A 24224-nucleotide genomic window follows, 5' to 3' on the forward strand; every position below is an offset into this window, starting at 1 on the left:
TGTTATATACATATATGTATATATAGTTTATATAATTCGATAATCATTATTATTAATTCTTATTTTTTGTATTAGGTCTACTAATTTCACATTTAAGATCATTTGCCTTTTTTTCATGAATTTGACATACATGTCATATGGAAAACATTGGTACTTCTTGAACCATTACGTAAACATTAGAAATATCCATATAACCTAAATTTAACAACAAAGAGATAATTTCATAAAACTTTTGAATTGTATAATTAGGGTTAGCCAATACTTTTTGAAACACAAAATATAATCCATGTATTTACATCAAATCTTGTTCATTTCATATATGTTAGTCACCGATGCTATCAGAGTTGGTCATGGGTTTTCTAAGGCTCAAGACAAATTTTTTCAAGTGTGCCCCTTTATACAAATTAAATAAAAAAATAAAAGTTATGAATTAATTAATTTTATTAAAATTATAAGAATTTACAAAAGATGAGGAAGAATACTTTGGGGTCTCATTAAAACCTTGTTTGGGAAAAATTCAATTGGGCAAAACCCCAAACGAATGAAAAAGAGTACCCCGCATTGTAAACATTGCATTAAAAAAATAAAAACTACAATCATTTCTTGATTTGATCAATTTTTCTTTCATCATTCACAATTAATTGAAGCAAAAACAATCATCACATATACCTACAAAATAAAAATAGCAATGAAATCTTCTTTTGTTAATTTTTTATACACATATATACATAAACTTAAAAAAAAATTTGGGCCCCTCTCAATTGTGGGCCCCAGGCCAGCTCTGCATGCTACGTAGGTGCAGGTAAGAGGAATAAAAGATTCGAAATGAAAATTTACTTAATGGTATAATTTTTATTTTTTTAGGCAAAATTTAAATAAAGATAGTGTTGTAATAGTAATATTATTTTCAAATTTAAGCTAGGTGAAGGATCTTGAATTTAAATAACGTTGACAAATTAAATTTTTATTTTTTAAACAAATATGTAATAAATATTTTAAGAAATCACTTTATTACAACACTTTAAACACCAAATTAAGTCTTTGTTTATATAATATAATAGATTTTTACGAAAAAAAATATAATGGATTAATCAAATAAAGCACAAACGTCCTGCAGAGGGGCAGTCTGCAGAATGCACATTTTAAAAAATTTCATACTTTTTGTACCGTTAATTCACTTGAAATAGCCAACGGCACTCCCTCCCCCCACCTTTCTCTCTCTCTCTCTCTCGATCGATCGATTTCCATAACGGTCACAATGGATCTAGAGAAGAAGATGAACGGTCGGCCAAAACCGATATTAGCCGGCGTCGATTACCCCACCGGAACTGAGGATCTTCTTCAGTTATCGTTATCTTCTCCGGCTTGCCGAGATGTCAACTACAGGTTCAACCCTCTCCTCTCTCCGACACCAAATCTTCGACTCTCTGCTTTGCGCTATGAAAAGGCTTTACTTTAGGTTACCCGATCGTTATGTTGTTCTCGCCTTTACTTGAATCGCTTGTTCTTCGATGAAATTTTAAGTTCACGCACGGCAGGATTTTACCGAAACCAATCTAATTTTGGAGTATCTGCAACTAGGAACTAAGTTTTTTTTTTTTAAATATGCAATTTCTGTTTCCTTTTGGTTAAATCCGTTTAAGGAAAACTTTTTAACCAATATTAAGACCTTTCTTATTTTGCATCCACTCTTTGCGCTGTTGTTCTGTTTTTGTAGCTCGTCTTTATTCAGTGCGCGTGAGCATTTTCTTTGCCTTCTGTTAAGTAATCTATTTTATCATTGTGCACTATTGTACAATTGTGTGTTAGTTTGTGTTCTGTAATATATGTGTGTGTTGTTTCCTGTATTGTAGGTGCATTATTCAATCAGTTTAAATAATGTTGGTTTGAACCAAGTTGTGTAGAAAATAGTTTCTATATTAGTATACGTTTCATTATTGCGTGGGTGGATTAGGTATTCAAGTTGAGTATCCCCTTTTGAAGGGATGGATTGATGTGGTGGGGCTGTAATGCATTGAGAGATGAAGAATCAGCAAAACAAGTGTGGAATTTGGGCTAGAACAATACAAAATCAAAGTTGGAAGGATGCTATAAAAGTTAGGGAAAATTGCCCGTACACCCTTCGTTATAGTTTGGGCCTTTCGCTCACATACCTCTTGTAATTTGTTTTTAGGCAAATTAGTCTTTGAACTTTAAATGCCTGGAACACCTTTTCTATCAATAATGTTGTCAATTAAACGAGATTAAGACAAAATCAGTCTAATCTCTACCTAACTAAAAAAATATAAAATAAACTACAAGCCCCATTGTTGTAACCCATTTGGGTGTGATGGCAAGAACCTTAGTTGGATTACAACCATCATTGGAAACTAGAAAGAGAAAGAAGGGCGATGGAAAGAGCGACGCAGGGCCGGTTTAAGAATATTTGTGACCCTAGGCAAGAGTTAATCTTTGTCAATTGACAATATAGGCAAATTATTTAATCTTTCTTGTGACATAGTGGAACGTAAATAAAATTTTATAAATTTTAATTTTGAAATATTTCTTTATGCTGAAGTTACAGTAACATGAATAGTTAATAGTATTTTATAAGCTATCCATACATTTGGAAAAGAATTTATCTTTTTTTAAAAAATTTAGTATCGCAAGTGATGTTTTTATTTTCATGGTTATAATTTCTTTTAAAACTTTTAATTTTGAAAATAGATCCAAACTATCAATATCAGAAAGCATGTTATGTTTTAGAAAGTTTTCAAGATTTAAACAAAATTTCTTCAAATTATCATCATCAAGCAATTTTAACTTTTCTATATTATAAAGGAAACCAAAATTATTTTCATATATTTTAAATTGTTCAAACCTATTTTGAAGGGAAGAAATTGCATGATCAACTAAATGTGTAAAATAATTAATTCTAAAAGATTCTTCAATAGATAATTTAATCTCTTCATTTTCATTCTCATCAAATTGTTTCTTTCTCCTTATTGTACATTTTTCACGAAACTTTGGTTTTTTATTCATTTATTCTGCAATCTCTTTGGCAAAAACCATAGAAGATTTAATCCTATTTTCTTTATTGCTTTTAAAAAAAGAAATAAGACCTTTCAAATGATTTATTGCAACAACAATGTCCATATCTTTAAATTGTAAATATCTTTACATTGTAAATATTCACTAACAATATTAACAACAAACAATATATCATACAAAATAATCATGTAGAACCCTCACACGGATAGCCTAGCCAAGCCAAGCCAAAGAACCCAAGCGAGAGCCCACGAGGGGTAGAGAAAATAGAAAAGAAACTACCTTGACCCTGCCATGCATGCTCAACTAGGATCACCTGAACTCATACTGAATAAATAATAGCGGAAGCATAACTCACATCCTAGGCATGCATATAAAAGATAACTGGTCATAGAGTTACATGGTGTATATATATATATATACACATACAAAACCATGCCAAGCTCAAAAGCTAAGCATCCATGGCATAAAATCACAAGATATACACCAAACCAGGATCTATTAGGACTGTCCTATACACATCTATCGGGATAGCTCAAAGACTGCTAGCCTCGCCTCCACACTTAGCGCCTTGCCCTTACTTGGAATGAAGAGAAACAAGAGTGAGTCACAAGACTTAGCAAACATATAAGAAATGAAAGGCTGATAAGAGTAAGGAAGCTAGAGATTACTCGCACCCAAGTGCAAAACTCATGCAAAGCATGACAACCAACCATACATCACATGCCCATGAATCACATGATAGATATATAAAAAGGCTGAATAATAAAATATGCACATATTGGTCCTTGGGGCCCACATAAGACACACGACACCCAAGTCAGATATACAAAAATGTTGCATAATAAAATATGCACATATTGGTCCTTGGAGCCCACATAAGACACACGACACCCAAGTCCATATCACAAACGTGCCACTGCCTTGAAAGGCAGAATAAATAACTCATTGAGCCAAAGCTCTTTTGGGCTGGTGCGACCGGAACCTGGAGCGGCAAGCTAACACGTCTGTAATCACATCACAAGATAACTGACCATAAAATCTGGTACGCCAGCTACGTCCATAAACCTGGCACACCAGCTGAGTTTGTAAACCCATCACAACACACCCACACGGGCACTGTTAACCATGCAATGCACAAATATAATGCAGTGGCATAGTGAGCATAAATGTTGATACATAGACCCCATAAAATCATGCATCAAACCCTACTCGCCCATATAGGAAATCACATACAATGCAGTGCTCGTGTCTAAATATAATGCAGAGACATAATGAGCATAAACAATGATACATAGCCCCCATAAAACCATGCATCAAGCCTAGCTTGCCCCATTAGGAAGACACATCTAATGCAATATGCCTGTGGCCAAGCACACTAGTCACATGAAACCCCCAAATGCATATTGCCAAGCCCTTGCATGCATTTGAACTAACAATATACTTGAAATAAGAGAAAACACATGCAAATACTCTCGGCCACAACAACCTTTGACAAGAACCTATCTGCAGCAACCTAGCTTTATTCCAACAACAAATAGAAGGGAGAATCGAGCCCTTCGAAGTTCACAAGAAAAGACTCACCATCTGACAAGGATCCAACCACCAGGGAGACAACCAACAAATGATAAGCCTATAATCCTCAAATAACAAGTCTAAAATCCTCGAAATATACCCTTTGGAATCTCAAAGTGAGAGAATCCTCCACTAAATCCTCAAATAATAAGCTTATCCCAAACTCCAACTACAACAATGAGTAATTTAACATCACAGTAAGCAAATAACCTAACTCAGTAAAGAAATAAACCAAGCCTATAATCCTCCAATAACTAACCTATAATCCTCAAATAGAACCCCAACTACAACCATAGCGATTCAAGATCAATATAAAGAAATAATAATAAGGAAATAACCAAACGACAGTAAGGAAGATAAGCTATATAACCAAAATAGAGAAAACTGGCAATAGACAAACTTATAATCCTCAAATAAAATTACCTGTAACTTCCGGTAAGGAGATCCTTATTAATCAACTATCAGAAAACTCCACTACCATAGTGAGTAATTTAACATTACAATATGGAGATACCAAACCAGTGACGAAATAGACCAAGCTTGTGCCTTTTTCCTATAACATTAGCCAAAGATAACACTCTCCAAGACCCACTAAAGGCTCGGCCGATTACTTACTAGCCATGCACGTACTCCTATATCATTGATACAACCAGAAAGCTTAATATCAAATACCATCAGTACATGCTCGGGGTTCACTAAGAGTTGAGGAGGATAACTATGAAAAGAGGAAAAGCTCGCGCTGAGGAGAAGGAAAGAGAAAGGACTTGTAAAGAGGGATAAGGAAGCACCTGAAGTGAAAGATCCAAACCCCTATCTTCTTCTCTTCTCCTTCTTCTTCTTTTTTTTCTTCTTCTTCTTCTCGACACTTTTTTCTTCACTGCTCAAGCCCGAGCCTTACTCTATAAGATAATTTCCTCTCTTACAAACACTCAATATATATATATATATATATATAAAAGCAAGAGATAATAAGTAATGGGCGAAGATACGTGGTAAGAAAGAAGAAAATTCCCGACATACCTTCCTGAAAAGCAGTTTCTGAATCGAGAAAGTGAATTGGTTGCTGCTGAAAGTGGAGGCCATCCAGATGCGTTAAGAAGATATCTGAATGGGACATGCATATCTAGATGGATTAAGAAGATATCCGGATGGAACATGCATATTAAGATGGATTCAGGAAAGAAACAAAGCGTATCCGAATGCAAGGTTTTAGAGTTTGAAAGTGATATCTGGATATGGCAAGGGACATCTGGATATGAGAGGTATTAGATGAAAAATGAAGATTTTGGCAAATTCAACATCTCTTCATATTTGGGGCATAACTCTCTCGTCCAACCTCCGATTGAGGTGATTTAAGATGCTATGGAACGACAAAAGAAAGATCTACAACTTTCATGTTTTGAGAGATTTGGGCTGCATCAAGGTCAAAATCGGGTTGAAAGGCAAAAATTTCACACTGGAAACATAGGCAATTCAAATCCTTAGCTCCCAATCCGAATTGCTCACCCCTTATTCAAATTGCTCACTGTAGCATCCGAATCAGCCTTACTACCAGTACATCTGAATGTGTCTCTAGCCATCGGATGCCTCACTGTAGCATCCGAATGACCCTGCCACCATTCGAATGACTTACCTCCTATCCGAATGCTTCCATGCTCCATCCGAATGCATCATCCTCCATCCGAATACAACACCCAAAAAAAAAACTTCAACCTATTCGAATGGCAAACCCCCTATTCGAATTACGTGACACAAGAAACTCAACCCATCCGAATTATATACATTCGGATATTCCAAGAATATACGCAACACTTAATTAATAATCACCAAAGACATCATATTAAACATGAAGGCTAACCAACTCAATCCTCAAAGCATGACACAACATTGAATAACTAAATTTGGGTCATTACAAATCATGCCTAATAGAAATTCAAAATTTTCAATCTTATATGTGGTTAAAGAAATGGCTTTACCTTTTGTTTTAGAATCCTCACTAGTTTCTGCTAATTGATATAAAACATCTCTTATTTGTGGAGCTTAAAATCTGATTGCTTTAAACACTTTCAATACGACTTTCCTAATGTGTTTGTGATAATGGCTTAAGTGTCAAATTAGAAACACGATCTTGCAAAATTTTCCATCTTTTTGTAGAAGAAGAAAATAATGAGTATATGTGTTATGTCACTCCAAAAAATGTCATAGTATTACCAGATGAATTAGCCATATCACAAATAACTAAATTAAGATTGTGACAACTACATGATGTATTAAATGCCTTAGAATTTATGTCTAATAATTCTTTTTGCACACCTTATTCTTTAACTTAATAGGCATTATTTGTACGAAATGAGTTGATAAATATTTTAACATTAGAAATCAGAAATACCATTATTAAAAAAATCAAAGAATCAAAATATTTTTCAATTATACTTGATTGTACCCCAGAAACAAGTCATTAAGATCAAATGTCTTTTATATTGAGATGTGTAGATATTTAATAAGTCCCATAAAAATAGATACCTTTGGTTAATGTCTTTTTAATGCACTCTCAAGTAAAATAAAAAATCTTGCTTGATGTAAAAAATGTGAGAGGGCAAGAATATGATAATGGGTCTAATATAAAAGGTAAACGACATGGTGTGCAAAAAATATTATTAGATTCAAATTCTAGAACATTTTATACACCATGTGATTGTCACTCTTAATTTAGTTCTTTGTGATATGGCTAATTCATGTGCTAATGCTATGACATTTTTTGGAGTGACACAACTCATATACTCATTATTTTCTTCTTCTACAAAAAGATGGAAATTTTTGCAAGATCGTGTTTCTAATTTGACAGTTAAGCCATTATCATAAACATGTTGGGAAAGTCGTATTGAAAGTGTTAAAGCAATCAGATTTTAAGCTCCACAAATAAGAGATACTTTATATCAATTAGTAGAAACTAGTGAGAACAGTAAAGCAAAAAGTGAAACTATTTCTTTAGCAACATATGAGATTGAAAATTTTGAATTTCTATTAGGCATGATTATTTGGTATGATATGTTGTTTGCTGTTAATAAGGTTAGTAAATATTTGCAATATAAAGATATGGACATTGTTGTTGCAATATATCACTTAAAAGGTCTTATTTTTTTTTTAAAGCTATAGAGAAAATGGGTTTAAATCTTCTATGATTTCTGCTAAAGAGATTGCAGAGTAAATGAATAAAGAACTAAAGTTTTGTGAAGGAAAAAGAAACAATTTGATGAGAATGAAAATGAGGAGATGAAATTATCTATTGAATAATATTTTAGAATTAATTATTTTATATATTTAGTTGATCATGCCATTTTCCCTCTTTGAAACAGATTTGAACAATTTAAAATATATGAAGATAATTTTGGTTTCATTTATAATGTAGAAAAGTTAAAATTGCTTGACGATGATAATTTGAAGAAAAATTGTTCAAATCTTGAAAATTTCTAAAACATAACACACTTTTTGATATTAATGGTTTTAACCATGGAAATAAAAATACCATCAGCGATACTAAATTTATAAAAAAGGTAAATTTTTTTCTAAATTAAAATTAGTAAAATCTTATTTACCTTCAATTATGATGTCACAAGAAAAATTAAGTAATTTGCTTATATTGTCAATTGAAAAAGATTTACTTTCTAAACTTGAATACAAAAATTTAATTAGTGATTTTGCATATAAAAAGTAAGAAAAGTAAAATTTAAATAATTTTTAACATTTATTTATATTATTAAAGGGCCACCAATGTAACTCTTGCCTAGGGCCATAAATATTTTTAAGCCGGTCCTAATTGGTCACCATCAAAGTCGATGGGTTGTAGGGGAATGTTCTATTTTGTATTTTACATTTTCTTTTAGCTTTTCTTCTTTTGAATAAATCTCTGCCTTCTTATAAAAAAACAAACATTTTAGTCTTAGCTAGCCGTTCTATAAAGTCACATGCCAATCACACGAATACTTATAAAGCCAATAATATAGATCCTAGCTAGAACCTAATAATGAAAATACTAACCATAAGCTAAACAAAGTAGAAAATAAAAACACTAATATATAATACAATATGCTCCTACATCAATCTCCTCTAGTTGAAAAGAAACTCATATTTAGACCATTGGCTCTTGTACTGTAGAAGGCATTGATGGAGTATGTTATTGTAACACCCTAACTTTTCAAACTTGTTATCCCCTCGAATATTAGGGACTTTTTTTAAAAGAAAATTACACATAAACCCAATGTTTCAATTATAATCCCCTTTTACCCCTTAAACTAAATGTTTCACCTTTAAATTTAGATTTAAGGTGGTTGTTCATAGTTTTAACAAAAGGTAGTCCAGATCAAACCTAATCAAGAATATGATAATGACATTTAAGCATACATTGAACTGGTAACTATGACAAGTCTCGAAATTACATTTAATTTAAACTAAACAAATATGATTCCCGTGTTTAATCCTTCCTTTTGGGCTTGGGTGGCCCAACAGAAAATTTAAACATCATACATTACAAAACAGTGTCCAAACTTAATATTCATCCTGTTCATGCCAGATAATTTCAAGAAATAAATAATAAATCTGGCATTACTTGAGCATCTTCTTCTTTCTCCTAGGGTTATTTGGTTCACCTAGCATGTTGAGAATATGGTTGGCATTGGTTCAGTTTGGTTTCGGTTTTTGCCAAAACCATAACCAAACCAAACTTAAACTACTAAAACCAAAACCAAACCATTACCCATTGATTTTAAAAATTATAAACCATAACCAAACTATTCGATTTCGATTTTAACCATAGTTTTTTTAGTTTGATCCATACCAACAAACAAAGACAAACTCTTGCAAATAACATTCATAAAAAATTTTGATAACTCCACAACAAACAAAGACAGACTCTAATAAAGTTACATTCTTCTTGCATAAAGTTACAAATTAACTTCAAACTTCTTGAATATAATAAGGATGGTTGATCCTTAGGAATCCAGAGAATCCTTGTCGAGTAACAGGCTGGCTAGTGTGGTGATACGCATCTGCCACGTGTCTCCTCTGGACCTGAGTAGGATGACGTCAGTGGAGTATCTTATTAGTGGGCACGTGGCACTGGTGCCAATGGCTATATTTCCGGGATATTGGGGTAATTATGAAGCCGAGGGTATTTTCCCTTATAAAAAACGCTCTAAAGTTCCTACAGAACTTGAGCAGTTTCATTAAAAATTTTACAGTTTCAATCTTTCAAAATAATTTCTTTGACAAACTAAGGGTAGCTTTTGTCTCTGTTACAAGTCCGAATGGCTAGAAATGGCCAGTTTGGAATGTTGAACAGCTCTACCTATTTAAGGAGCTATTCAAAGGCCTCAACAACAATATTTTGCATTAGCGTTCCTTGTATATACATTTAAGTGTTGAGAAATCCTTGGTACATTTATTGAGTTTTTATTGTTATATCTGATCTTTTAAGGGATCATATATTCTTTGTAATCATTTGGATACACACTCATATAGTGTGAGAGAATATAATTCTTGTTGCGAGGGTTTGTTGGCTAATTCGTGTCATTGTTGAGGTACGATTTATGAGTGCTGGCTTGGTTTGTTGACATGCTTTTTTTATTTGTGTTGCAGCTGTGGTTCCTGTGGCTACAACTTAAATCTAAATTCCTGCAATCGCAACACCTCAGTAATCGGAGCTAAATATGGGAAATCAATAAAGAAAGGGATTATTTCATTCTTTTCCATTGATGAGAGCAGATTCTCTCAGATTGACGAGCTTCAATTCATGCCCTTCTTCACCTCCAAGCGATTTTGGGGTTTGTTTCGACAAAGAACCAAGCTGCTTTGCCGTAAATGTGGTAGCTTGATTGGAATAGCTTACAGTGAGAATAGTAATTTCTACACTGTCAAAACGGGTAAGCAGGATCTAACATCATGGGATGGAATCTCTGGTCATAAAACTTACGATATCAAAATCCATGCTTTGCAGCCTTCATTTTCTAGGGATTCTGGTATTTTCATGTGATGTCCTTATAAATTAATCAACAAGATAGAACCAGAGACTCAAGTGTTCTTATGAAGAGAGCCACAATTCATTGTCTGGAGGATTCATCCTCATCATGCTTTGGCTGAAATTGATTTAAACTGAAGTGACATTGGCTCTCTAGGAAATTCATCATTAGTTGGAACTTTTATAAAAGTCTCAGATGTATCCTATAAATACTCACCTAGTAAATTTTTGTGTCATGTGATTTATTTGTCTAATTTACTTAGTATAATTGTCGACGTTGTACACCTAATGAGATTAAGGCTTGCAATTGTTGTTGTTGAGTTAATTTACCATCAAAATAATAGGCCAAGTACCTGTATTGCGAGCTCCTAGGGGCATTCAAGTTGAGCTGTTATGTAATTTTCTTGTAAGAAGCCTTTGTTTAAAATTCTGTGTTGTGATCTTATTCACATTGCTCTGCTTCTCCAACTAAATGTAAACCAAACCATTATTCCAGTGAATTAGACTAGTGGATAGCATTTTCAGTCTATTCTTTGCTTACTTTTCTCTAGCCCAAGGGCTTCTTCATGTTATTATTTTAAAACAAACTTGAACTCAAGCCCTCTGAATTAGTTCATGCTGTTTTTGTTATTGTTTTTTTTTTTTTTTTGGGTTAACAAGAGTGGCTGTGCAATATCCATGTATCAGGAGAATCACAGAATCCCTAAACATAGCTGGATGAACACCGGTTAAATACATGCAAATTTATGTGTGAGCGTGAGCTCACCTTGAACTTCAAGAAGTTTGATTCCTTCTATCTTCAATTAAACTACAACAGGAATAAGTATATGTTAAACTTAAATGCTGCATGTATTTCATCTCACATTTGGGGGCGGGGGGCGTAAAAAAGTGATTATTAAATATCATCACTGTATAAATTGTTAAATATTAATTAATGACCATAGATTAATTTAAGTTTTAATTGGTTCCACATATCTTTGATCACGCACATTTTCTCTTGTCAAAATAAAGTACTTTTGGTAGATGGAGTTTACAGGACTTTTGAGCCTAGAATTTGTAGAAATGTACCTTAAATAGTTTATTTTCTAAACTTGTTTACGCACAATTTGAGTTATAATAATCTTACAGAAAATAAGGTCAGAGATTGAAATAGTTGATAAGTTAAAATACATATAACTAACTTTACATGGTGAGCATAAAGGTTTGATATGTTGTTTGTGCAAACACTTTGTTCTATTTGTGTTATTGCATCCACTTCCACCTCACTGGGCTTCCTTCTAAACCTTGAGTGATGAGGGCCTTACAACTGTTTGATATATTGTCCTCGTTGGGTTACAAGGGCCTTATAAAATGTAAGCTCACCTGACTGACCTCTGCAAATAGCTTCAGCTTCACTTGGTTTTGAAGGTTATCAGGGTCCATCGTCAACTGGCCCAAGCACACTCAAACCACCCTTTATCGAAGCTTCAAGACCGTGAGAAAGAAAGAAAGAATTATATTCATTCAACCCAGTTAAGGTCCAAGTCCTTAAGTTTTGTCAGCCATTTTTGTGTATCTTGAGAAACATAAGGTTTAGACGCCATCTTCCCTTCTCCATTGACATCAGTAGTAGCTGGTATAGACTCCGTTTTCTTATCTCTCAAAAGGTTTCCCTGTCTGTTTGGGTGTCTCATCTTGAGTGATAGAAGACGAGATACTTCATGCAGGCCGCCCCATTTTTCCAGTGCACGAGCAATGTCATAGCGACCTGTTTCAAACATCCAATACGAAATGAATACGAAGTTAGTCACAATGCGTGGTACATAACAATCTTTCAACAGTCGATGTAAACTCTATGAAATTCAGCACGTAAATGCACAAAGATGTCATTATGTATTTGGAATCTGATTTTTTTTGGGGAAAAAAACCCTTCGGAATTGAGACTTAATTTTAACTAGAAAGAGCCCCCCATGCTCCGGTTTGAGATAAAAAAGTGCTTAGTAACAGATAAAAGTCTATATATCAACTTTGATTTACTTTTTTCAATACAAATACATGGATAGGTTCTAGCCGTTTCTATATGAAAAGCAACCATGTTATGATCAGAGACGAGGGTCAATTATGCAGACCTGCACGCTCGAAGGACTTTCTACTGGGCATGTATGACGGGTCCATTCCCCAGTTCTTCTGGAACTGACTTATCTGTGAGAACAATGAACTTGTTACTGTCAGGATGTATTGGACATTCGATGTCTATGATATTTATATTTATATCTTGTCTCATTTGAGAGTTAGTATTTGGCTAAGATAATTGGTTTTTAGCATTAAACTGAAAGAGCCAGGTAAAATGGAGAATCTCCCACAACCGCAAGCCAAATCAAGGAAAGAAAATGTACCTCTTCTTGCAAATTCTCAAGGTTATCCCAATAACCCTTTGGTTTTCGGTGCTTATAAGCAAGTGAAAGATCCATCAATGACGCAATCCTTCTAAATCCCCCCATGCGTGTGATTGCCTTCTCGATATCCACCCTTCCATGCTTGCGGAGTTGCTTTCTCATAGGCATAAATCCTTCCTGGCCGTACTCAGATATAAAGGCCTGAAGTTCAGCTTTAAGAACTTCAATATCTCTCTGCAAGCCTGGAACCCTTGGTCTTTGTCTGGAAGGTTGTGGCCCATTGAAATCAGCACCTTGCCCAATCCGCATGTTACGATCAGTATGTATGCTGTCGCTAGATGAAGCGATTCCTTCTTCAGTACATAAAACATGGGTGGATGTCTCTTCAGAGGTTTGCACTTCTCTATTTTCAATATAATCTCGAATGGCACACAAGTTTGACGGGAGATCTTTGTAGATAACCTAAATTTTTAGAACACTGATCAATGACGAAACTAGGACTTCAAGAAAGCCACCAAATTACTAACTTAACTATACCATTTTGAAATGCTCACATGAATGTGTACTTCAATAAACAGTATAGGTATAAGTACTTCTCTAGAAACTAACTAAAAAGCAAACACTCCTAGTTTTCCCTGAAGGTTTGTTGATAATCTTATACTATACTTTGCTTTTGTCACTCTTTTGAACAGGATTGTCCCATTTTCGCAGTTCAGTTTTATAAATTATTTATAAAAAAAAATGGAAAAAGTTTCTGTGAAGTTCTTCTGGGTGATTTCTAGCTGTGTATAAAACCAACCTTTGGACATGCCTCGCCTCTATAATTGGAGAAGTCCAAAAGGGGGATGGGGAATGAATGATGAATTTTGAGTCAAAAGTGGCACATTTCTCACAAAAGACCTCATTTCCCCACGAACTAGTATTTCATTGTGCTATAATGAAAAGAAGCAATGCATGCTCTCTCTGCTAGTGAGCAGCATAGCTTTTTATCATTCTTCTTTTCTGCTGTGTCATGCACACACTTTCTCAATAACCCAGTTCCTAATATCCCTTTACTTTATTCTTATACTACTCTTTCAGCATCTATCAGCTAGGTTATTGTAGTACACCTTGCTTTATATTGTTGTAGTTCCTCCTGTTTTCCCAATTGCTTTATATTCTTCTATCTTAACATGAAGACTTGGAAACCATGTTTAAACAACTTTTTAACAAGCCTCAAACCATTTCTAATGAAACTTGATCTGGTGAGATTGTGGATCAAAATCTAACATTTTTTTATTTGACTAGCGAAAATATTGGCATAATAGAAATGGCTTCCATGTAGCATAAAGCACAAGAGCAATTCAACATGGTGAGCATTGGGCCTATAATTCACAAACCTCTTCCATAATAGCCTCAGAAAGGATGGAATTCTGGTGCATCTTTGACTCCACAGAATATTTCAACAGCGTGTGATGATTTCCAAGTTGCTCAAGAAGCCATTTTCCCTGAAATGAGTCAAAGTCCCCCTCAACCTGCTCGAAACTGATCTCCTGTTCAAGTTGTTCACACAAATCTAAGACAACACGGGCATGGAGTACCATATACAGTAAACCCTTGCATCCTTCCTGAAATTATATAATGCAGAATAAAAACTCTTGTAAGCATTATGCCTTTTATATTAATGACAGTGTGCTCTTTACCAACACTAAATTTGTGAAATAGTTGGAGATGTAGAAGAAATGAGTAGAATTTCATATGTGCAGTAGAATTTCATATGTTCTTTATATACACTAATGAAACAAATGGAATAACAAATGAGTCGATTTTTGAAGTTCCTAGTTTCTTCCCTGATGGAAGAAGAGCAGAGAACATTATTGATTACGAAGGTACACCAAGTATAAAAGAACAGATGTAACGTATTAACTCATGTAAAGCAATGTGTCATTATCTTTCTTTGAGACCACTGCTCTGCATTAGCATAGTGAGCACAAAGCTAACTATTTTGCCTTTACCTACCAAGAGGGAAGTGAAATATTTATTTAACCCAAAATTTTGACAAAAACAATTTCTATATTCCACCACATTATAGTGCTAGGCAACAAACTCTTTCCTTCTATCTGGTACTACTGTGGGGATGTTCACAGAGTTCCCAAATAATGTAGAATGTCTATGATTACAACAAGTTAAGGGTTTGTCAAAATATATCTCTCTCTGGAAAGGTTGATATATGTCACTGATATACTTGATAAATGAACTAATCTTTTCTAGATTCTAGTCAAACTAAAGAGTCCTGTCAATAGAAATCAGACCATTTAACATGTTACCACATTATGAAATATGACATTGGAATAACCCCAGGGCGTAAAAATTGGACAAGACAATCCTGCTAGAGAGTATATCATGGATAAGAAACTATATTATGTGGTTCACAGTACAACAATTGAGGATGCCGTGCAAGAGTAGAAGAAAAACTACATAAAAACACGAGGCTTGGCACATATCTGGCAAAAACCCTCACAAATCTGTCTCCCATATTATTGAAGATCTAAATAATTAAAGCTACACCATCTTTAAAGCTTATAAGTTTGTGGTTAACAATTTATGTCCAATCGTTGCTATGAAAATTTGGAAACAGCATGGCCTTAAAGCTGTTTTGTCCAATCGTTTGAGCTTCTATTTTTTCCAGTTTGAGACGCATGATCAGATGATGGATATCTTTGAAGCTGGTCCTTGGCAATTCTTTGGCCGCCTCCTTTTTCTTAAGGTTTGGGAACCGGGTATGCTACTTTCTCAAGATTACCACTCATCAATCCCCATTTGGGCGAAAATTTATGATATTCCTTTAGAAGGGAGGACTAGCAGTGGCTTATCTATTATTGTGAGTGCACTTGGCCACCCTATTCATGTAGATGCGATAACAGAAGATAGACTTGCGTCTGAGTTATGCCAAAATTTATGTAGAGGTTCATGCCTCTTCCACATTTCCAAGTCATGTTGAATTATTACAAGGCATTGATGCTTTTACTGGAGACTCGATAATCGCCAAACTTTCGGTCAAATACTAATGGAAACCATCTGTTTGCAAACAATATGGAGTCTTTGGTCACTCTTCGGTGAATTCTTTGAAGAAAGTCAAACAGGTCTATGTTCCAAAACCTATTGTATCCCCTGATGCCCATACTGGCACGGGGCCAGTGAATGGTGGTTTCTTTCCAGTCCCTTCGCCTACAGAGTCGAGTACAAGGCATCAGTCTCCCTAGTCGAGTAGTTGTACAAGAGGGCCATCTCAAGGAAAGGCGAGGTGTTCCCATTGAGCCCCACCCTTGAAATCTAGTGATTTTCAAGATAAGGTGACTAATCCTCTAGTAGCTAATAGGTTTTATTCTTCAATCCAAGAGGACTAGAGTATCCCTTCAGTAAGTGGCTCAGATTCCCAAGATTGTCACTCGGGGAATCTTGATGTAGATGACTCGATTAATGCTATGTTCGACTCTGATGAAATATCCAGCTATCACCCCCCCCTAAAAAAAAAAAAATCCAAGTGCAAAAGAGATCGTCAAAAGAAGAAGAAGAAGGCTAGTGAAGGATAGTTAGCTTGTCTGCATCGTGGTTTTGTGTGTTTGTGCTTCCTTTCGTTGTGATAGCTTTGTCTTGCCTTTTGTTTTGTGTATTCACTCAAGGTATGCCCCAGCTTGTTCTATATTAATTCTTTAATTTCTGTGTAATGAATTTGCTCATTTACAGAAAAAAAAATAAAAAAATTTAATATTGTACAAAAAAACTCTGATTCTAAATCAAGTATGACATCCTAATACGTGATGGTTGAAAGTTTTAAGCATATTCAAGGAGAGGAATGAGAAACACATGCAAAGGAGTGTTGAAAATCTAAATAATGAAAGATATACCTCTCTCCGTGCTTATGCTTTCACATGCTTTTGTGGTTTTTACATATGGAAAAAACTGTTCCCCCTAATTGTTAACCACTAACTTAATCCTATGAAACTAAGAACAAAAAAATTGATATATAATTTTTGAGATATCCAATGCCTATCAAGCCATGGTTTAACAACACTAGTTAAGAAATTTCATAATCCACTTTGTGCACATCTAAGAATCGAGTCAAGAAGTGGGGTAGAACCAAAAAGAAGAAGAAGAGAAGAGGAAGATCGAAAGAGGGAGAATAAAAGAATAGGGGAAGAGAAGACAAACAACCAAACAAGAAGAAACTGATAAGAAGAGATCAACACCAAATATTCTTTATTTAATACTCAATAATTCAATATCTAAATTCCTGCACTTGTGAGGTATTTATAAACTCATAAAGTCCTAGTAAACCAGAAACCTGAATTGAAGTTGGAACCAGAAACTTAAATTCCTAATACTAACTAAACTTGCAATTAAAATTAAAGTACGAATAAAATCTTACAATTCCTTAAATCCTAAATCCCTAGATAAGTAGAATTATATAGTTATAAAATAATTAAAATTCTGGATCTCAATCATTCTCCCTGGTTGAGTAGAATTCTTGAGGCAATTAGGATAAGAAATCTTGAATTATTAAATTTTAATTATGCTGTTTCTAATATTAGAATCTTAGATTTTGCTTGACTTATGTAATTTTGATTTTGATAGCTTTTGTGACAATTTTAGTAGTTTTTTTGTTTCAAAACTTGTAATTTGAATTTGATAGCTTTTGTTGTAGGAGTTTTAGTCTATAAATAGGTATTAATGATGTGAAAGGAAAAGAAAAATATACCATTGAGATAGAATAAAAATTGATGACCCTCTCTTGACTCCTGTAAAGCAGGGACCCTAGAGCACCAGGGATGCTATCTCTCTGGTCTGGTTCATCTTCCTTCCTCTCTGTCCTTCCCTCTGTTTTCTGCAACTGTTATTCATCTCCTTCTTCAACTCCCTTCCCTCAACTTCTTCCCTCTACTCTCTCTGGTTTCTTCTCCTCTAATTTCAGCATTTTTTTTCTTTATTCTGCATCAACTCTCCTCCAGAGAGTTAAACAATGCTATAACTTGAACTATTGCAAATCAACAAAGAATCTACCACTAATCACCAGAGAGTCAACTGTAGGAAGCAATCACAAGTTCTTCAAGAATTTTGTTGTATTCCCAAGACAATTTTCTTTTTCTATGGATCTTTTTTCCCCTCCTTGAATATATATATATATATTCTGTTGGAACTAGATCTTACAAAGCTGGAAGATGTTGGCTCTTGGTTTCATGCATGGGTTGGCCAGAGCTATTTAATTGTGCTGGAATTGTTTTGATGATGAAAGCCTCAAATTAAATTCTAGGGCTGAATGCAAGAAAATTTATGGGTTAATAAAAGGCAGGCTGCAGGATTAAATATTTCAAATAAGGAACTAGGACTTAGGGTTATGGGCCTACTAATCTTGGTTTTTGTCACACCCCCACTCTGTGGGTTCTTTAACCAACCATTAACCCTAAGCCAAGACTTAAAAGTTCACAAAGCCTAAATATCCTTTAATTTTATTCCAAAAATACTTGAAAATTAAACTATCCCAAACTGAGTCTACTTATAATCTCCTGATTCAAGTCCATGTCTAGCCCCACTAATCTTGTATACCTGAAAAATACATTAGGAGATTAATGAGCTTAAAACCTAGTGAAGGTTACCTCATTATAATAGATCAATATTCAAAATAAAGATTTCATATAAATAATAAAACAGAATTCAGTTTTAAAGATGCACCAATAATTCCCATGCACCAATTTGTATCACCAATAATAAACATATCGTATCAATATCACATGGTGCAGCCGACAATTTTCCACAATGTATAAATGACCAATAAATCAAGGGAACTGTAATATTCAACAATCAATTCAAACCCTAACAGATATCTATGGGTAGTATAGCCCTAGATCCAATCAATATACAAGGGGGCCCAGTAATTTCCCCGAATCTACTCCCAAGTACTCGGTGGAGTGTAATTAGCATATATCAGATCATCTCCTGTTGAAAAACTAAAATTCCCATGGCACCAAGTAGATAGCCAAACTTTAATTGAAAGGGTAACCCCTAGACTTCTCCAATGGGTCCCACAACAATTTATAACAACATGCTACCACCATCAGTAATCTTTTTAAAATGACTTGATAAATCCCCATTCTGAATTTGTTTTTAAATCCACAATTCAAGAATAGACATCAAGTAATGAAATTTATAACATATATTTGTCAAACTAATTTTTCAACATGCATGGAAATGATTTTCAGAGCATATTGCAAGAATAACCACTCACCCGATCCCTACATAGAGAAAATCCACAAATATCTAGTGACTTTGCTTCTCACTGACTCCCATAGCTTAATATTTGATGATTTAATCTTCCTATAAGCTTTGGTTTACAAGCTTCTTAGGGTTCATCCAATCCCTCTTTGGTTTTGGATTCAAGTTTGGAGCTGTTCGTGACAATTGGTGGCTGTTCGTGGGACTGCTTTGGAGGCTTGCAGTGAGGTCGGGAGCTACAGATCTAGGTGGTTTAGCCCATCTCCATGTTCATCCAGTGAGGTTTATCTTCCTTATCGCCTATGGATGGTTTTGTTTTGGTTGCATATGGTTGTTACATACTAAGTCTTGCAAGGTGATCTTGTTTTCATTTCCTTTGCCTATGTTGTTTTTGAAAAAATTTTAAAAACTAGCTAAAACCTTTTCATGAACCACCAAGTGTTGGCGTTGTCTTCCAGAAGTGTCTATCAATACACACATGCTTCATCCGATCATGTTGTATAGGGTTATGGACTATGTTTATTGCTAATTTATGGTCACTGTACAGTTTCATAGGATCTGCTCTAGTTAAATTTAGGTCCCTTAGACGTCTCTTGATCCAAATGAGTTCACACACACCTTGTGTAATCGCCTAGTATTTTGCTCCAGCGCTACTTTTAGCCACAACAGACTGTTTCTTGCTCCTCCATGTTACAAGATTCCCCACAACTTAGTCCAATATCCGATTGTACATTTGTTGTCTTCCATTGACTTGGCTTAATCTGCATTTGCAAACCTTTCTATATCTCAGTTTTTACCTTTCTTAAACAAAATTCCCTTGCCCGGAGTTCCTTTGAGATACTTTAGAAAACGATTAGCTGCCTTTAAAATGTTACTTTGTTCCTAATGCATAGATTGACTAATCACACTAACATTAAAAGCAATATCAGGCCTAGTGAGTGATAGATTTATAAATTTTTCGCTGGTACTGTTCACAATGTACTGATGGATCATTGATCATTCTCAGTGGCCTTCTACTTTTAATTTCTTTCCAAAAGAGTGCTGGTAGGTTTGCATCTAAGCTTCCTTGTTTCCTTTAGCATATCTAGAATATATTTCCTTTTGAGTAACAAATATTCCCTATTTGCTTTGAGTTGTTTCCATATCAAGAAGATATTTAAGAGTTCCAAGATCCTTAAACAAAAATTCATTTTTCAAGTAGTTTTTAATGTTGTAATTTCCTAATAATCATCACTTGTAATCACAATGTCATCCGCATATGCAATTAGGATAGTGCTTTCTCCACTTGCTGATTATTTTATGAGTAATGTGTGATCAGCTTGTCCCTGAATATATCCAAAGCTTTTTAATGTAATGCTGAATCTAGTAAACCATGCTCCAGGAGATTGTTTTAATCCATAGAGTGATTTCTTAAGTTTGCATACCTTGTTGTCTCCTCCTTCAAAACCAAGGGCCATCCTCATAAATACTTCTTCCTCCATATTTCCATTTAGAAATGCATTCTTGATGTCCATTTGATAAAGTTCTCAGTCTAGGTTAACTGCTAGAGATAAAAGAACCTTGATTGAATTCATCTTGGCCGCTGGGGCGAATATTTCTTTATAATCAATCCCATATATTTGGGTGTATCCTTGAGCTGCCAATCTTGCTTTGTATTTCTCAATCTCCCCCTTAGGCTTGAACTTTATAGAGAATATCCATTTGCAGCCCACAAATTTCTTCCCTTGGGGAGAATCAACCACTTCCCACATTTTATTTTTCAAAAGTGCTCTCATTTCTTCATCGACAACATCTTTCCACTTAGGATCTTGTAGAGCTTTTCGAATATCTTTTGGAATTTCCACTATCTACACTTGCAACAAATGCCCTGTATTGATTAGATGTAGGGTATTGAGTGCATGACTATACTCCTTTCCTGAGAACAATTGGGAGGTTTAAGTCCTTAACCATCATATCCTTGTTCGTGGGTTCTAAACTTAACCTCAGTTCAAATGAATGTACAGCTTGGGGATCTTTCGGTCTCCTTGAATAAATCATGGTTAGTTTAATGATACTAGGTTCTCCCCCTCTAGTCAATACTTGATCACGTGTTGAAACTTCTGAATTTGGGCTATGAGAAGGAGAGCTTTGAGAAGGAAGAGAATTTTGGTAGGTAGAGGAGTGAGAAGGAAATGATATGGGTAGGGATCCCAATGGTTACCTTCACTTACTTTTTCCCCTTGAAGAGAACTATGAAGAAAAAGGTTTGGTCCTCAAAAAAGGTAATATCATATGAAACATAGAATTTGTTTAAGGAAGGGTTATAGCACTTATACCCTTTTGAGGTTGGTGAATATCCCACAAACACACATTTAATGGCTTTGGAATAAAATTTTTCCCTTTTGAAGCTGCTAATTATGGACATAGACAGTGCAATTGGAAATTCTTGGAGATAGAGAGTTGAGTAATAAGACTTGAGGAAATGTATCAAGTAAGCAACTAAGAGGAGTACAAAGGTAAAGAGTTTTTGAGGGTAATTGGTTGATGAGATAGGCTATTGTTAGAATAGCTTCCCCCAAAACAAGTTAGGAACATGGCAAGCAAACAAAAGGGGTCGGGCTACTTCTAGCAGGAGTCTATATCTTCGTTTTGCCACTCCATTTTGTTGGGGTGTGTAGGTGTAAGAACTCTAATGAAATATACCTTGATCAATAAGGTATTGTTTTAGGTCATTTGTAAAGTATTCCTTCCCATTGTCAGCTCGCAAAATTTGGATGTTGGCTTAAAAGACATTGGCAACATGTTTATGAAACTGTTTGACAATGGAGTTTGCCTACGATTTATCTTTCATAAGGTACATCCAACATACACGAGTGTGGTCACCAATAAAAGTAATGAACCACTTAGAACTTGCTAGAGAGGTAGAATGAGAAGGACCCCAAATGTCACTATATATAAGATGAAAAGGTTTTGACATTTAATATGGATGAGAAGGATAATTGTTCTTGGTTTGTTTGTCATAAATATAGTGTTCACACTTATGTAGAGAAGGATCTTTATTGCGAAACAATTTTGGATACAACGATTTGAGATAAACAAAACTAGGATGGCAAGGCGTTTATGCCAAGTTTTGTTTCTAAATGCAAAGAAACTGACAAGAAAATATTCTTAAGTAATTGAATATTAGAGGTAGAACCAGCACCGTTGAGAATATAGAGACCGTTTTTCTCCTTAGCATTGCTAATTGTCCATCTCAAAGACAGGTCCTGAGACACACAAAGTGAAGGGAAAAAAGTTACTGCACATTTTTGGTCCCTTGAAAGCTTGCTAATGGAAACAAGATTGTAGTTTAATCTTGGAACATGAAGAACTGAGTTTAATCTTAGTCCTGACACATCAATAGAACCATGACCCACTGCTTTTGATACTGAGTCATCTGCCATTGTGATTTTGATATCATCATCACATTCTTTCATAGGTTGAGAAATTAGTTCGATTTCCAGTCATATGATCTGATGCACCAGTATTAATAATCCACCCTCCATCTATATAGTTATTTGTAAAACATGAAATACTGGTGTTACCTTTATGAGCAACGGTAGCCATGGATGAAGAAGATGCAGCTTGTGTTTCGTTAAGTAGATTCTGATTACTCAATAAGGTTTGTAAAAATTTTATTTGTTTAGCAGATAGACTAAGTTACCAGATTTTTCTTTATCATTGGATGTTCGGTGGCAAGGGCTCAGTTAGACTCATGATTTGTCTCCCTCTGGTTACATGGTTTCCAGCCAACTGGTGTTCCATGTAGTTTCCAGCATGTCTTCTCTGTATGGTTTAGGGCCGACTTAAGGCATGGGCCATTAAGGCCTATGCCCAGGGCCTCCAAAAAAGAGGGGCCCCAAAAAATTCCTAGAGGCCGTCGACCCTGTTGCCTAGAAGGAGGCCACTGATGGCTAACCAATCGTCGGCCCTTAGAAAGGGGGCCCCAAAAAAATTTGTAGAGGCTATGGCCCTGCCCGACGGCCAAGATGATGAGCATGAGAGAGAGATGACCGATGGGATGCGGTTGCCAGCACGCGCGCGCGAGAGAGAGAGTGCCGGACAACAACTGCTAGCCCCTTCCTTTCCCTGTGGCAACAATAAATGTGGGTGAGGTGGTGTGACATTTTGACAATTTGACTTTTGAGTGGCAACTGACATGAGAGAGAGAGAGAGAGAGAAAACTGATAGAAAACTATGGTTTGCTTATAATGTAGAAAAATTAAAATTATTTGATGATGATAATTTGAAGAAAAATTATTTAAATTTTGAAAATTTTTTAAAACATGATATGCCCTATGATATTGATGGTTTAAATTTATTTTTAAAATTAAAAGTTTTAAAAGAAATTATAACCATTGAAATAAAAACACCACTTGCGATACTAAATTTTATAAAAAAAAGGTAAATTCTTTTTCAAATGCATCTATAGCTAATAGAATATTATTAACTATTCATGTGATTTTAGCAAAAATAAGTTTTTTAAAATTAAAATTAATAAAATTTTATTTACGTTCAACTATGTCACAAGAAAGATTAAGTAATTTGGTTATATTGTTAATTGAAAAAGATTTACTTTCTAAACTAAAATAACAACAACAACATATCCATCATTTATCCCACTATATGGGTCGGCTACATGAATTCTAGACTTCCATGTATTTCTTTCTTTTGTCATATCTTCATTTAGGCTTATACACTTCATATCAAATTTTAATGTCTCTCCCAAAGTCTTTTTGGGTCTGCATCTTTTTTTGATTAATTATTCCATTTTATCAATTCTCCTCACAGGAGCGTCTCTTAGTTTCCTTCTCACATGACCAAACCATCTTAGTCTAGTTTCTCTCATCTTCTCCTCGATTGGCACTACTCCTACTTTATTACGAATAACCTCATTTCTAATTTTATCTTTTCTTGTATAACCGCACATCCATCTTAGCATCCTCATCTTCGCTACGCTCGTCTTT

At 34.8% G+C, this 24224-nt stretch overlaps 2 protein-coding genes across 5 annotated transcripts in view; one reads left to right on the forward strand and one right to left on the reverse strand.

The window, feature by feature from the left end:
* Positions 1–1197: 1197 nt before the first annotated feature.
* On the forward strand, positions 1198–11121 carry LOC127799111 (uncharacterized protein At4g08330, chloroplastic-like). Its single transcript, XM_052332849.1, has 2 exons — positions 1198–1386; positions 10237–11121. Exons 1-2 carry the CDS (start codon positions 1259–1261, stop codon positions 10628–10630), a joined length of 522 nt encoding a protein of 173 aa, XP_052188809.1. The 5' UTR covers positions 1198–1258; the 3' UTR covers positions 10631–11121.
* A 636-nt stretch (positions 11122–11757) lies between these two features.
* Positions 11758–24224, reverse strand: part of LOC127799110 (uncharacterized) — a 66727-nt gene continuing 54260 nt past the window's right edge. For 3 of the 4 annotated variants that reach the window (XM_052332845.1, XM_052332847.1, XM_052332848.1), the window contains 4 exons: positions 14370–14597; positions 12991–13452; positions 12724–12796; positions 11758–12362 (listed from right to left, as the gene is read on the reverse strand). In XM_052332845.1, the coding sequence (XP_052188805.1) occupies positions 12115–12362; positions 12724–12796; positions 12991–13452; positions 14370–14597 (1011 nt within the window). In that variant the 3' untranslated portion in view covers positions 11758–12114. The remainder of the gene's footprint in view (positions 12363–12723; positions 12797–12990; positions 13453–14369; positions 14598–24224) is intronic. The other variant, XM_052332846.1, reaches the window with a different exon arrangement.

This window comes from Diospyros lotus, chromosome 4, assembly GCF_014633365.1.
Source record: "Diospyros lotus cultivar Yz01 chromosome 4, ASM1463336v1, whole genome shotgun sequence".
NCBI classification, from domain to species: domain Eukaryota; kingdom Viridiplantae; phylum Streptophyta; class Magnoliopsida; order Ericales; family Ebenaceae; genus Diospyros; species Diospyros lotus.

Bases quoted from the DNA above. Each gene is read 5' to 3' on its own strand.
- LOC127799111 (XM_052332849.1), top strand. From the start codon at position 1,259: ATGGATCTAGAGAAGAAGATGAACGGTCGGCCAAAACCGATATTAGCC. The intron at 1,387-10,236 runs GTTCAACCCTCT...TTTGTGTTGCAG, and splicing joins TGCCGAGATGTCAACTACAG to CTGTGGTTCCTGTGGCTACA.